General features: G+C 35.5%; 1 protein-coding gene across 6 annotated transcripts in view; it reads right to left on the bottom strand.

The window, feature by feature from the left end:
- TRPS1 (transcriptional repressor GATA binding 1) overlaps nt 1-14,946 on the bottom strand; it is a 254,207-nt gene that overhangs the window by 207,663 nt on the left and 31,598 nt on the right. For 3 of the 6 annotated variants that reach the window (XM_019932104.3, XM_073794675.1, XM_019932106.3), the window contains one exon: nt 2,107-2,267. The exons of 1 other annotated variant lie outside the window; for it this stretch is intronic. In XM_019932104.3, the coding sequence (XP_019787663.2) occupies nt 2,107-2,143 (37 nt within the window). In that variant the 5' untranslated portion in view covers nt 2,144-2,267. Of the gene's footprint in view, nt 1-2,106; nt 2,268-3,316; nt 3,381-14,946 lie in introns of all 6 variants that reach the window. 2 more of the 6 variants (XM_019932105.3, XM_033842967.2) reach the window with 2 other exon arrangements.

Genomic DNA, 14,946 nt, shown 5'->3' on the forward strand with positions numbered 1-14,946 from the left:
TTTACTAGCTGACGCTACCACAGGGGCGAATTTAACAGAGTTAGTTACACCATGATTATCCAAAATGTCCTTAGAAAATCTAAATTAATAGCATGTTTTAGTCATTCTCATCTATAATCTCCCACAAGTGCTGAGGAACCACACTGGCTTTGGATATATGGGTAAACCTTCGCTTCTGAAAAGCTGGTCAAGCAAAATTTGTGTAATATGAACCACTGAACCAAGATAATGCACTAGATACAGCATAAGGAATCAGTTACAAGGTAATAATTCACTTTCTTGAATAATGTCAAAAATAGTGTAACTGTACTTAAGAGAGTATACTGCTCTTCTTATACACCAAGAATGTTAGTCATCAAAATATCCACAGAATCTCCCACTTGGAACGAGAACAACAACCAAAAGAAAAACCATTTGGAGTTTCCAGTGAAGGTGATAGTCATGAGGCGTGTAAACCTGCCCGGCGTGGGGGCAAGGGAGGGAGTATGGTCTTCACCTTGGTGTCATTACCATTAGCTCCTAAAATTAACTAAGTCAGGTAACCATCGTTAGAAAAAAAATGGAACACTGGCTAACTAATTTATCTTCTAATGTTTGCTTTTTTTTTTTTTCTCTTTTTTTGCAGTACGCTGGCCTCTCACTGTTGTGGCCTCTCCCGTTGCGGAGCACAGGCTCCGGATGTGCAGGCTCAGCGGCCATGGCTCACGGGCCCAGCCGCTCCGCGGCATGTGGGATCTTCCCGGACCGGGGCACGAACCCCTGTCCCCTGCATCGGCAGGCGGACTCTCAACCACTGTGCCACCAGGGAAGCCCTAATGTTTGCATTTTAATGTCTTATCTGTTGCTGTTGACATTTTAGACCTCTATTCCTCTGTCAGAACAGCCAGAACTTGGGAACTTGTACCAACACATGGAAGACTGGAGGGCAATTTTACTGGTGGTCAACAAAGGGAAAACTAAAAGGGAAAGAATAAAAGGGAAGCTTAAAAGAAATAAGTTACAGTCTAAAATATAAGAGTTTGAGTCAAAAATGTACTGTTTTAACTTGGCCTATAGAAAAGGAAATACTAGTTTATAGAGTATCAGTCATTCCTGCATACAAAAATGTGATGATTTGGTACCGCATTTCATGCATTTCCTTCCAGAATTTCCTGTTTGTTTGTTTTTCCACTGGATTTTAACATTGCCTCCATCATATAAATAAAATCTAACAGTGACGCACCAAGATGAAACAAATAAGGCTACACAGAAAAAATAAAAACCTATATGAAAGGCAGGATTCATGAAGAAAAAAGGATGAAATAATCCAATTCATTAAGATTATCCTTCCATTCAAATGAAAAGAAAACGGTTTATGCCCATATATTAAGGTCAAGGAGATGAGAAAAACAGCGACATCTTACACAGCAAGGGAACTAAGACAAAATACTTAGAAATGAACAGATATAAATATGTCAATAATTGAAAAAAATTAATGTATTTTCCAGAACAAAAAAGTTGGATCTTGCTGATTTATTATCATCATGAAGAATAGTAATGGGTCATAGTTTAAAAACTACTCAACCAACATCTATAGTGACTGAGAGAAAATATAATTTGATTAAATTATCATCCTTTCAAATTTCAGTTCATTCTTTCACCCAAGGACAGACCTTTACAAGCCATATGACTCACTGAATAGGGCCCTTAATAATATACATTGCAAAGAATGTTAAACTGCTAAAACTTCAAAGAAGTATCAGAGAGGTCATTTGGGTTTTATTTTTTTTTTGTTCTGGGGGGAAGGGGCATGTTCTTTTTAGCTGCTTTTAAAAAAATCATGGTTAATTTAGTTGACTACACTTTGAAGTAGTTAGAGAAAAAATAATTTTTTACTGGAATTACATCGCTATAATTTTTCAGAATGACATATTATGTAAATATAAGCACATTCGCAATACTTCTAAGTGGAAGAAACTCCCCTAGCAACTCATAAGTTAGATACCGTAAGACCAGACCCACCCTCAAGTTATTATCTCTAAGACAAATAACAGATTGCATGACATTGTACTGTGTGCCAAAAACTTTTCCAGTTAACAATTTCACTTGAAAAAATAGATCACATACTTGTAAAATCATACCCAGCATTGACTTCATAAGGCATGTGGCTTTAGAGTGCTTTTTTTACAATTATTAATTCTATTAGTCAACTAGCAGGAGGGTTAATGCAATTGTCTTAGAAGACGCTCAGAAGACACAGAAGACATTTTGAGAGCTGATCTGTACATCTGCAAAACAAAACAAAACATATTTTCCTTCCTAAATGATGTAAACAATTTTAATGGATCACACCTAAAACACATTAACATGCCAGCACCGCAAGCTGCTGGAAAGATACCTGATAAAAGCATGAGTAAATCTTGGGCAAGATTTTCTCCCTCCCCTGGGTTTTAATAAAGCAACAGGAGAAGGAGAAACATGATATAAAAGATTATAGAAGTCATTTTCACAGCAGACTGTGCTGCTGACAAAATTAGTTAACCTCGAACTCCCCCTGAACCTTAAGGTACACAATACTTACCTACTCTGGGGTGGGGATAAAACATCTTAATTAGTAATCATGGAGGGGGCCTGCTTCTGGAAAAGATACAAAGTGCACTTGCCTAACTGCACGGTCACAGCTAAAGACATGGAGTGGTACCCGTAACTAGTCTCCTCCAGACTCCCAGTACCAGTGTACATATACCACGAGGCTGAGAAAAGAGCTATTTCAATGCCATCGGGAATTTTGCATCAGATCTAACTCTTGCCTTACCAAGAGTTACAGAAACATTACATATTATAACATGTATTATCTTTTTAGCTATTTTTAAGTCATATTTTCACTCTTGATAAATAAGATTGTAAAGCTATGACTGAACCAGCATTCAACCATCCTCATATCATCTCTTTTTTTTAATCTGAATGAAATTATTGAGGCAGATACTGCATTAATGGTCATAATATAATTGAACAGATGTACTACATATATACACGTGTGTGTGTATGTGTGTGTATATATATATATAATCACATCAATGAGCCTTACTCATGAGTTTTGCCAACTCTGTTTTAAACTTTTTCATTCTATTGTACAGCGATATCCCTCACACTGACTACCACAAAAGTTCAAAACGCCAGTTACAGAAGGTCCACTATAGACAACCATTTAGACAATGGGGCAAAAAATGAACGAAGAGTGAATTGGGCAAGGAGGAGCTGAAGAACCTAAATGAGTACTACAAGGCTCAAAAGTGCCAACTTCAGTGCTCTATTTAATTATGAGATAAAAACTGACCTGGGGGCTGGCTAGGGGACCAGAGGGTAACAGTGAGCATTCCCACATTCACATCATTTTCCACCTGTACAAACACATGAATGCATATTACGTGCCAAGATTGTTAAGCAGGTTCAAAACGTATTTAGCTCCCTAAAAATGCTCTAACTGTATTAATTTTTATTACTGAGATACAAGACATTCCATTTGCAAAAATCTCAATTTCTATTGTTATCTCCTCCTAAACTAAAACTTAAATCTATAAGTTTTCTTTGCATTTTTGGTAGAAGAATTTATTAGAAAAAAGCAATAGCGTACTGCACTATTTCTGTGTTACAGTATCACTAAGACAGGTTTACGCAGTGGAAACAATCAGCATTAGAGCTTAAAATATAATTCTGGTGACTATCATCTCACTGATTAAAATGCTTAAATATACTATTAAAAAATTTTTCTATAAATGACTGTGACTTATGTTCCCGAAATGGCACCTTCACAGCAAAAGGAATCTAAGTTTTCTATTATTATCCAGATATTTTAAACTATTATTTCGTTTTATTTCATCTATATAAATAAGTATGTATATAAATATGTATGTAGAAAAATATATACACACACATACATTTATGAAATACCTTGTTCAAATAACCTTGCCATAGATAATCAAATGAATTATTCCACCAAAGGAAACAACTATCGTAGTAATTTAAAAAGAGAGCTGAGATCACACAACCATCCAATGCAAATGAAGTTAAGAATTTATTTCCATTAGATGAGAAACTCCTTGAAGGTAAGAGATATAAACTCTTATGTTCTTTGTGGCATCTTGACCCGAAACACAGAAAAGAATCAAAACCTAACAAGGTAGAAGGGTGCACAGATCACACATCCAGTTTCTGAACCTGATTCAGATCACCAGCTGATGTAATCAAGGGCAAGCCCTTATCCCTTCTCAGAGCCTCTCTTATCCGTATAATGAGGGAATTACAATAAATTATTTCTAACCTGCACTCTGCCTCTAAGATTCCATGATGGTTCGTTCTGGTTAATAGCTTAAGCACTTTAGTTTTACCTTAGAAAAGCTTTACCCAATTTTCTTGAAACATTACAAAATATTAAGCCATCAACAACTAAGGGTAGCATAAATACCACTGACACCTACCATTCACTGTTTTCCATTTTCTCCAACTTTCATTCATCCATTCAACACATGTATATCCAACAACAGCTATGTCTGAACACATCCAGCAAGAGGACTTCATTTTATTATTTGTCATCATTTTAAGAGAGGAAGGATATTTTTCAAAAGTAAAGAAAAAATTATAAGGAACTCCTCTTTCTAAAAAAAGCTGAAACTTTTGAGTACTTTTCCAAGCAATAATTTCAACTAGGTACACTTTCAACTGATACTTTCTCTCTCTCATGTATGTACATATACATATATGTGTGTGTGTGTGTGTGTATCGATATGCATACACACACACGTATATATAAACACACACATCTTTATATATATATATAAAACCTGAACAAGACTAAAAAGATAGGGAAGCAAGACTATGTAATCTGATCTCAATCTCTAATTCTGCTGAGTATGATTTTTATTATAAGTAGCAGCTCTTATCATCATAATATATAATACCAGATGACATTTTCTTATTGTTTTTCCAGATAATAAATCTTTCACGGGTTTAAAATCAAAGCTTTACACAAAAAGAAAAGATATCATAGTCTTCTCCTTAATATATGTTTCTTCCAGGCTTGTCTGTATCAACAGCCCAAGAGTACTGAGTTATTAATTACACATTTCATGTAGCTTTTATTTAAAAAATTAAAAAGAAAGAAAAAAGAAAAGCAAATTGTTTCTTTTGATCAAAAGTCCCCCACAAAGAATTTAAAGAATTAAGCAAGTGATAGCAAAATAAAAGGAAGGTCGAATCTTGGGCTCATGGCAAACTAGATAGCTTCCATATGAACAACATATAAAGTTCAGTTTTTAGAGAACATATGTGTTTGCTCATTGGTTTAGGGAAAAAAAAAAAACTTGAATCCTGTCTACTCCATATATACAGATCAAAATCAGATTGCTTAAGTGAACTATAAAATGCAAGAGAACACTGTTTATCCAATTCACAAGCCCAAGAATTGTTGAAGGAGTTTAAATGTTTTCTGTTTCTTCAGATTCCAGGGCAATACTTCAATGGTAGATCGCTTTTTCTGTAAACTGCTTCAAACTTCATAAATCCAGTGTCAGATCCTGTTCTTTGCTATCCATGTCTATTTAATTTGCTCTCTCTGAATTGATTATTCCTGAATCTTTAAAGGTATTTCTGGACATCTTAAATCCTGTTGAGATTTAAATGTCATCACCTTCAAACAACTCCCATCAAATAAATCTCTTATTAATTCACATCAAATTAATCCATAATGATCACTTCTATTAACATATGCTTCAGAGCACAAAGCCCATTAACAGTCATCTGGACACTAGAACTAACCCGAGCCTTTCTGAGATAAAGTGCACACTATTTAGATATCCGATTTCAAAGAATTTTGATTCTGGCCCAAACACATTTTATTAGGCTTTTATTTCATCATGCTATGCTCTCTGTATTTTAAATATCTCATTTCAAATGTACTAGTCTAGGTAAAAGGAGATAGTCTGGTAAATAAGTAATAATGTCATATTTGCCATAATGAGTATCCACGTATCCATATACATCTTAGAGAAAGAATTTCATTAAGTACTTACTCTTATAAAAAAATTACAAAAAAAATTTTGGGGGGTTGCCTTTAAGGACTTTATACTAGAAGTCTAAATGAAACTGTAGGATATATCTGAAAAAATGAAGCATCTGCCTACTTCACTAAATGGGATAACTAAAATAGAGCAAGTGTACATCATGGAAAATCAAAGAGAAAGGGCATTATTTTTCCCTTCATAACAGGTGAGAGGCAAATGTATTAAAGACTCTGATTTGAATAAGATTACAATTTCACTAAGCAAATTAAGAAACGTTACCATTCAATGCCCATACATAAGTCATTTTTCCTTTTGCATTCCTCTCCAAGAAAAAAAAAATAATTAAAATAATCTACAATGACAACGGTTGATTCAAACAGGCCAATCTGACTTTGCAAGTGTGCATGGGCCAGGCTCAACTTTATCCTTTCTTCTTTGTTAAACTGAGACTATTTCAACTGGTCCACGGGCAAAGAGCCAAACACAGCACTTAAATTCAAAAAGAATAGCGCATGGAAAAGTATACATGCAATTCTTTATCTTGATGGTTATGATGGGAATTGACATTTTATTTGTATGTAAATTAGATTTCTACTGATAACAAAAATAATGAGTGCTGTGCTCCATAGGAATGCCTTTGACTTTCTTCCCAGCATTTGCCCAAAAAAATCTTTGTATATTAAAGGTGATTTAATTTTAATATATCGATGGTGCTTTGTCTATTTTCCAATCTGTTATTCAATTGTAAAGAAAATCTCAATTATTCCCTCAATCCAGCTATGTGACTGGCTTACAGCTGTCTGTGTCCTTCCATAAGAAATCTGTGTCAATCACTGCCAATCCATTTGGTAAATTAACATACATGTACAGTATGGTGACTCTAACAGATGCATCCCGTGACAATTCAAAAAGAATGTTCACAGTCTTCAAAGCATTGTTTAAGTGTATTAGGCAAAGTTTTTGCTCCTTTTTTTAAGAGTGCCAAACTAGACACAAGATTAAAACAATCGCCACGAAGGATATTGAGAGCTTATACTGGTTTTATATATACACACATACATTTTTTAAACACACGTGTATCTATGTGTTAAATATAATATCTATCATAATATGATATTTAACAAATATCATATATAATACATAACATAATGCATACATGTATATGTGTGTGTGTGTGTGTGTGTATATATGTGTGTGTGTGTGTGTGTGTGTGTGTATAAAATAGCCAAAGTGATGGGGAGCATAAATTTGTGCCACCATATTCAACAGTTTTTGCTTACAACTCTGGTAAGTAACTTGAAAACCACTAAGGTACCACTTGCTCATCCCTAAGGTACCAAAGGAAGCAGCTTAAAAGGTCTCATCCATCGGAGACCAATAGTCTAATGAGTACCTACCAGGTAAGGCGCAAATATCACGAGGAATCAGCAAATGCATACAGGCAATGAAAGGAAATTAAGAGTAAGTTCAGAATGTTGCTCTCTATATAAGTTCCAAGAGGCCAGGGATCTTTATTTAGTTTAATTTTTTTTTTTAGATTCTTTTTTTTTTAACATCTTTATTGGAGTATAATTGCTTTACAATGGTGTGTTAGTTTCTGCTTTATAATAAAGTGAATCAGTTATACATATACATATGTTCCCATATCTCCGCCCACCCTCCCTATCCCACCCCTCTAGGTGGTCACAAAGCACCGAGCTGATCTCCGTGTGTAGTATGTATTTTTAAAAGTTCATTTAAGTTAACAAACAGTACAAAGATATCTTTCACACTGTGTAATGAATACACACTAATGACATGAAATTTGGTTTAGACACCCCCCTAGTTATTGCTAAATGCCTAATGTAAGCAACTTAGCATCATTTTCCCTTCTGATAAAAGCAAAAAAACAAATTATACACACACAGGTTGGAATCATTTTTCTCTTTTGTTAAGTACACTGAAAATTTTCAAACAAAACTGGTCCTGTTTTAAATGGGAAATATTTTAAAACTGGAAAGCAACTTCTGATAGTAGAATAGGTTAAACCACTTTTTCCTGACTCCGAGGATGAGAAAAGTTTTACGTATGAAGGAAAAATAAAGTAAACACAGAATTCCTTCGTAATTTGGGTAGGTAACAGGCTTGGAGATCTTCAGCTGTAGGAACTTTTTTTGAATAAACCATTATTTCTGGACCCTGCCTATGCTCACCCCAAATTTAGCTAGGCTCTATCTGGAATTTTACTATGGTAACTAGTTAAGCACAGATGACAAGAAATTCAAGAATTTTCTCTACGTTCTTTCCATGATATTAGCGTCAAAAAGAGAAATGTAAGGAGGTTCCTTGGTCAAAATAAGTTTAATGGAAACTGCCTAATACTTTATACCCCTTCTTCATAGATCCACAGTGTGCATTAGCGATTACAGCTCTGAAAAGTCCTGGCAGTTATACAGTAGGGAGTCTGTTCAATTTGGATTGGAATTTCCCAATCTCATTTGGCTTTAAGTCACATTCTACCACTTACCAACAAAACTAATGTTCTGCTGAGCACAGTTGGAGATGCTGCTCTTCTTGCCTTATGCATATGTAATATTTTAAAATAGTAAATAAAAGCATAGGTAATGTTTTTAAACAAAATAAGTATTCTATCATTAATTTGGCAAGAAAACTAGGATGCTTTGATATGAAGTTGACAATTTTGAAGGGTTTTGTTTTGGTTTTTTTCCAGCATGGTTATCAACTCTAAAAGATCAGGATCTATTATCATGAAAGATTTAGATTCAGTATTTTAAAAGAATGTGTAATGGCAGGGGGTGAGTCATGCTAGAACATCAGGGGAAAAAAAGGCAGGAGATAAACATCAATGCACACTATGGTCTCCAATGTCCAAATCATATATGCATAAGCATGTATGGATATAAGCCCAGTGTTATCTCTGAGCTAAACAGTTTACACAGATATCATTGCATTAAAAAGTCCTATTTTTTCAGTTATTCTTTCTAATGCTGTCCACTATAGTTAATCAATTTAAAGCACTACCACCTTGTATAATAAATTTGTCTCAGTCTTTTATAATAACTTTAAATGTATCTGATTAAACTTAGGAACAGAAATATGGCAAGGAGTTTAAGGAACTATGGTGTGTGGAAAGCAGTCAGAGACTGACCCAGGACTGCACCGAGGGAACTTACAGCATCAGTAGTTCTCAACTGCTTGAAGATACTGGAGGGGCTACCCTGGTGGCGCAGTGGTTGGGAGTCCGCCTGCCGGTGCAGGGGACACGGGCTCGTGCCCCGGTCCGGGAAGATGCCACGTGCCGCGGAGCGGCTGGGCCCGTGAGCCATGGCCGCTGAGCCTGCGCGACCGGAGCCTGTTGCTCCGCAACGGGAGAGGCCACAGAAATGAGAGGCCCGCGTACCGCAAAAAAAAAAAAAAAAAAAAAAAGAGATACTGGAGAGAATACGTCTAGCCCACACGCTCCTCTCTGGTTATTAATAAATCCCATTCCCCCAAACTCAGCCTCTGCTTCCAGATTCATCTGTACCCATAATAAAGAATAGAACACCAGTGTCTGGACCACAGTCAGGAAACATGTGTCTTAGGACTGAGTCTGTGACTGCATCCTTTCTAGCATAGCTTAACAGAGTCTGGTTCGTGTTTCTGGGTGATGCAGAAGAGCAACGATATAGAGAGAGAGGGCGGCCTCCCTACCTCACCCTTCTCAGCTCTTGCTTCATGGGCTCTTGGATTTTGTTTTATTGCTATTGCTTTCCCCCACCCCCAAAGATGAAAACAAAAGATTAAAAATAAATTTAAAAATAGAAATAGGCTGGGTAGATGCCAAAGTAAATGTGAAACAGGGAATTTATTTGAAGTTAATTTTAAATGCAGAGTCAGACATAGTGGTGAGGCCACGGTAAGGGCCAAGTCTGAGAGGATGACCACATATTCAGGTTACTCGTGGACGCCACAGCACCTCCTCTACCATTCACCAAGCAAGAAAGAACGGCGGTATGATGCATATAAGTGGGGCTCTAGAATCAGTGAGGGCAGAAATTAGCTCACTCATTAAATATTTTGTATAGCTGATCTACTCAATCTTCACATTTAAGTTCAATACAAACTTAAGAATCTATCGAAACACACGTACACAGACATACCCACACACACCTTTAGAAAAGACTTTCACCACCTGCACCCCAATTAGTAATTTCTTTTCTCCATCAATCTTGTTGTGGACACCTGTCACAACAGAGTAAAGGAAAAAAATATATATTTATATAATTCCAGATTCAGGTGTTTTACAAATAATTCCTTCAAAATCTTACTGAATTTTGAAAGAAGTCAAAATTCAGAACTAGACTTTTATAGGTTCACAATCGTGAATGTTAATGTATATCATAACCTAAATTTTTAGTGAATATCAAAAATTTCCTATGGTATTGTTACCGTGAGCCAGACACTATGCCAAGAATGTATTATCTCATTTGATTTTCATTTTTAACAACAACTCTTTAAGTAAGATAATATTATTATCCACATTTTACAGATGTAGCAACTAAGATTTAGAAAAGTTAGATCAACTTGCCGAGGTCACAGACCTAGCACATGGAAGAGTTAGGTCTGAAGGAGTCTAGGGCCAAGATTGGTTTACCACTGCATTTCTCACAAACTCCCTAATGTTTTTATGAACTACAGTTAAGCAATGCATTCATAGATATAAAAGTGATAGCACTTTAAGAAACTTACAAGAGAATAAAACCTACCAGACACCATTTTACAAAGATTACCATCAAATGTACTTGATGTACTTGCTTGGCTCTATATTTGTGTCAAGCAAATATACCATCTTCCCAATATTCTCATGGACTACTGGGTTATCCTAATGTTTGAATTTTCCTCCTAACACCTAGCACATCACTAAGGTTATGAAATTATTCAAGTCCCTAAATGGATTCACTTCTACAAAGTCTTTACAATTCCCCTGAGCAAAAGTTGAGTCTTTTCTACTATCATCTGTGGCGACGTATGCACACCTCCTTTTTAAGTGCTTGCAACGCACAATGTAATTATGAGTTTATGCTTTAGGCTACCTCCCTAGACTGTGAAGTCCTCCAGACCAGAAAATACCATCATTAATATTATTAATGTCAATTCAAAGTAGTAATATATATCCATTCATGTATGTGACTACTTAATAAAAATTGATAAAAATGAATTTATATATTTAAATATCTATATGTTATCAACGATTCTCAGAGGCTACAACACACTTCATCCTTAACAGTGACACACTATGATAATGATTATTAGAGGGAAACGTAGTAGCATAATGGGGCTAGGGACATACAAGTTTTTTAAAAGTTCAATGCTACTAACATGGTCCTCCCCACTGAGACAAGCCTACTACCCAGAGTAGACACTCACAAAAGTTCTTATTGTATAGATGGATGTTAGCACACTTAGAAATCTTTGCTTAGTGTTTATCTTTTCGAGGAAGGCCTGAATCTCTGGACATTAGATAGTCTCGCAAAAATAAAAACTAGAATATTGCTACAGTTGTCTCATTAACGTAATTAATAGCAAATCAAATCAAGACATACAGAGACTCAAAGTATTAATTTTGACATTATTTAAGCTGAACAAAAATCAAATATCATAGTTCTGGATCCACAGTCATAGAGCAATAAATGCATAAGTTGTGAGAAATAAGAATTATTAAATTTGTTTTTTGAAACTGTGACTCACACAACTATGTTGGTTTGATTCAGGTCCTATATATGTCTACATAAATTTACATACTGAAAATATTTGTGAACTGAATTACATAAAGGAAGGTTCATTAAAAATTAAGCACACTTTATATAGTAATAATTCTATAATAATGTTACTATAGTCAGTAAAATGAATTTTACAAGTTCATATATCTGCATGATTATTTCTATTCTATATGTGAATATCATGGTATTTAATGTATTTACAATATATATTAATATTTACTATAACTACATGCATTTATATATATAATTTTATATACAAATTTTTCACCACGTATCCTCTAACATTCCAAAATTCAAAATATTCTGTACTAATAGCATAATATATAAAAATAAATAAATGTCTGTCTTTTAAAGGAACAGACTGGAACATAAAAGAATACAGCAAAGTCTAAAACGTCTGGATCAGACTCCTAGCAACTTAAAGCATCTGGACTGACATAAAGCCAGAAGTTCAATTTAAAAATGTGTGCATGCACACAACTGCACGCACGTGCACGCGCGCACACACACACACACATTCACAAGAATGCTCACAACATCATTATTTGAACTGTCAAAACTGGAAACAACTCAAGTGTTCATCAACAGAACAGGTTTAAAAGTTGCAACATACAATGGAATGTGTGGTCATACAATAGAATATTATGCTGCAATAAAAATAAATAAATTACATACTACAACATGGATGAATTTCACAAACGGGATGTTGACTGAGAAGTCAGACATAAAAGAATGCATACTTTTAATGCATTACGAATGCTGTGCTTTAACTCACGCAAAGCCTCAAAACAAGCAAAACCAATCTGAAGTGTGAGCGGTCAGGAGAGTGATTAACTCCTGTGGGAAGGAAAGGAACAGAAGAGGAGGGGGCACAACAACTGGGCTTGGAGGGCACTAGCGATGTCTCTGTTGACATGAGAGATAGTTACACAAGTGTATTTATTTTGTAATAACTCACTGAAGTACAGACTTATGATTTATGCATTTTTCAGATAAAAAGTTAAAGTGTGTGTGTGGTTTTTCAGTGAAATAGCAATTGCTCTGCAGGGACCACGGAGTACATAATACATTGAGAGGAATCCTGTCAGCTGATATTTTTTATGGGCAAATCAAGCCAACCAATGGAGTGGAATGTCGTCATTGACCATTCAAGCCAAGTTGCAGGGCACAAAGAGCCCAGATGTGCCAAGTAGGCAACAAAGTAGTAGAAGAAAGAACAAAAGAGAAACGAAGGGAGAAGAACCTAAAGAGTTCTGGGCAAAAGAGATTTGAACGGGTGAAAGGTTTAAAAAGAGGTCAGAGGTAAAAACAGGAGCAAAAAGCAACAGACACCCTAAGAAAGGAAAAGATAATATCGAAGGAAACAGGAGAGCGATCTTGGGCTTGGACTCTGGTTGTAGTGGAGGGGTGTCAGAAAGGTGCAAAGCGAAGACACATATCTGTTGTTGTTAAGTGTATCATTAGGACACATGACACGCATAAGACCACAGAGACAGGCTAAGGAAAGGTGGAAGAGAACAAATATTTTTTGAGTAACTATTATGTACCAGCCATTTGCTTCTTGGCTCACATAATTTTCTCATTTAGTCCTCACTGAAACCTGCGAGGAATCTATTCGCCCTATTTTAACAAACAGGAAAACTGGAATTGAAAAGGGGTTAAAGTAACCTGCTTACCTGAGAAGACTGGATTGGAATAAATGAAAAACAGCCAATCAAACAACACTGTGGCTTTTTCAGAGAATCCACACATTGAAAGGCTGAATAAATGCCCTGTTTAAATGAAGTGTAGCAGATTCTACCTTGATCTAAGGTAGTTGCTCTCAGTCTACGTAATAAGGTATTCCATCTCACACATCGAACAATGATAGGTGTTTCTCACCTTGTACAAAAAAGATAAGTTAATAGGTAAAATTCTATCAGTTTTAAACTTTCCACCTGGTTAATATTTTCTTAAGACTTTGGCTTCTATTATCACGTGGCTTCCAAAAAGGAATGAACAAGCAGCATACAAACGTTAACAGAGAAACTCGAATGCAGCATTTCTTAAATGTATTTCCTGGGACGTTTAGTATTTGTTTTGTAGGTACAAGCAGACATATAATACAATCACATTTTATCCTACGGAAATAGCTCCAGGTTTGTGTGTGATATGATAATTTAAGACTATTTCAGGGGGTTTCTCAAAGAGAACCATAAAGTCTGAGAATATAGTCATCTAAATGAGCTTAAGAACCTTTGGTTGAAGCAGAACAAGAACTGGTTGGCTGGCCCCGCTTTGTACGCTTCCTGTACGTCAAAGCATTAATGCTCTATATATTTACCTGTTGACTCCAGGAAACAAGTTGAGGTATGGATGGGAAAAGCTGTTTGAGAAAGGAGCAACACAATGCCTAGAAAACAGTGTCACTATGTTGTATTATTTAAAATTAACTGCTTCCATGATTCTTTTGAACTTTTTGTCACCTGACATTTCACAATGACAGTTTTACCTAGTTATTTCAAAATCAAGGTTACTGCAGAGTTCACCTGAACAAACAATACTGGGATCTGGTAATATTATTATTATCTCATACCTGCAAATGATGCCTTGGTTATTTAGGCTACAAATCAGGGTTCTATTCAGAAAATAAAATGCTGTTATCAAAATGACTTCATGAAAAAGTTAACATATCATGAGAGTGACATACAGTCCTTTTAACCTTATTATAGTATTAAGAATGCCCTGTTTTAAGGTTAAAATAGAACAAATTACATTACAAGTGAGACACGACAGAAATCTCTAAGAAAATTGTAGCCTACTAAGTGTATACCATATTCTGGAGGGAAAAAAAAACAGGCTGTAGGTCCCCAAATATCCTGCCCTGGTTTATGAAAATAAACATGGAATTCTCCTTCACAAAGTATCATCAATATGGTCCAAATGAGCTAAAAGAGGAGGTGGACTCCGGCAGGTAAGGACCACAGTTCAGAGTATGAATGGCGGAAAAAATACAGGAAATACTTTGGACAGTGCTAACAAGTTACAAGATAGCACTACTCAAGAATATTTTTTGATGACCCAGAATATTGCTTGAAAGAGAACCACTTTAGTCTGGTTCAGTAACTTATACTTAGAATAATGTCTCATAATTTATCCCCTTGTGC

Source organism: Tursiops truncatus, chromosome 17 (assembly GCF_011762595.2).
Source record: "Tursiops truncatus isolate mTurTru1 chromosome 17, mTurTru1.mat.Y, whole genome shotgun sequence".
NCBI classification, from domain to species: domain Eukaryota; kingdom Metazoa; phylum Chordata; class Mammalia; order Artiodactyla; family Delphinidae; genus Tursiops; species Tursiops truncatus.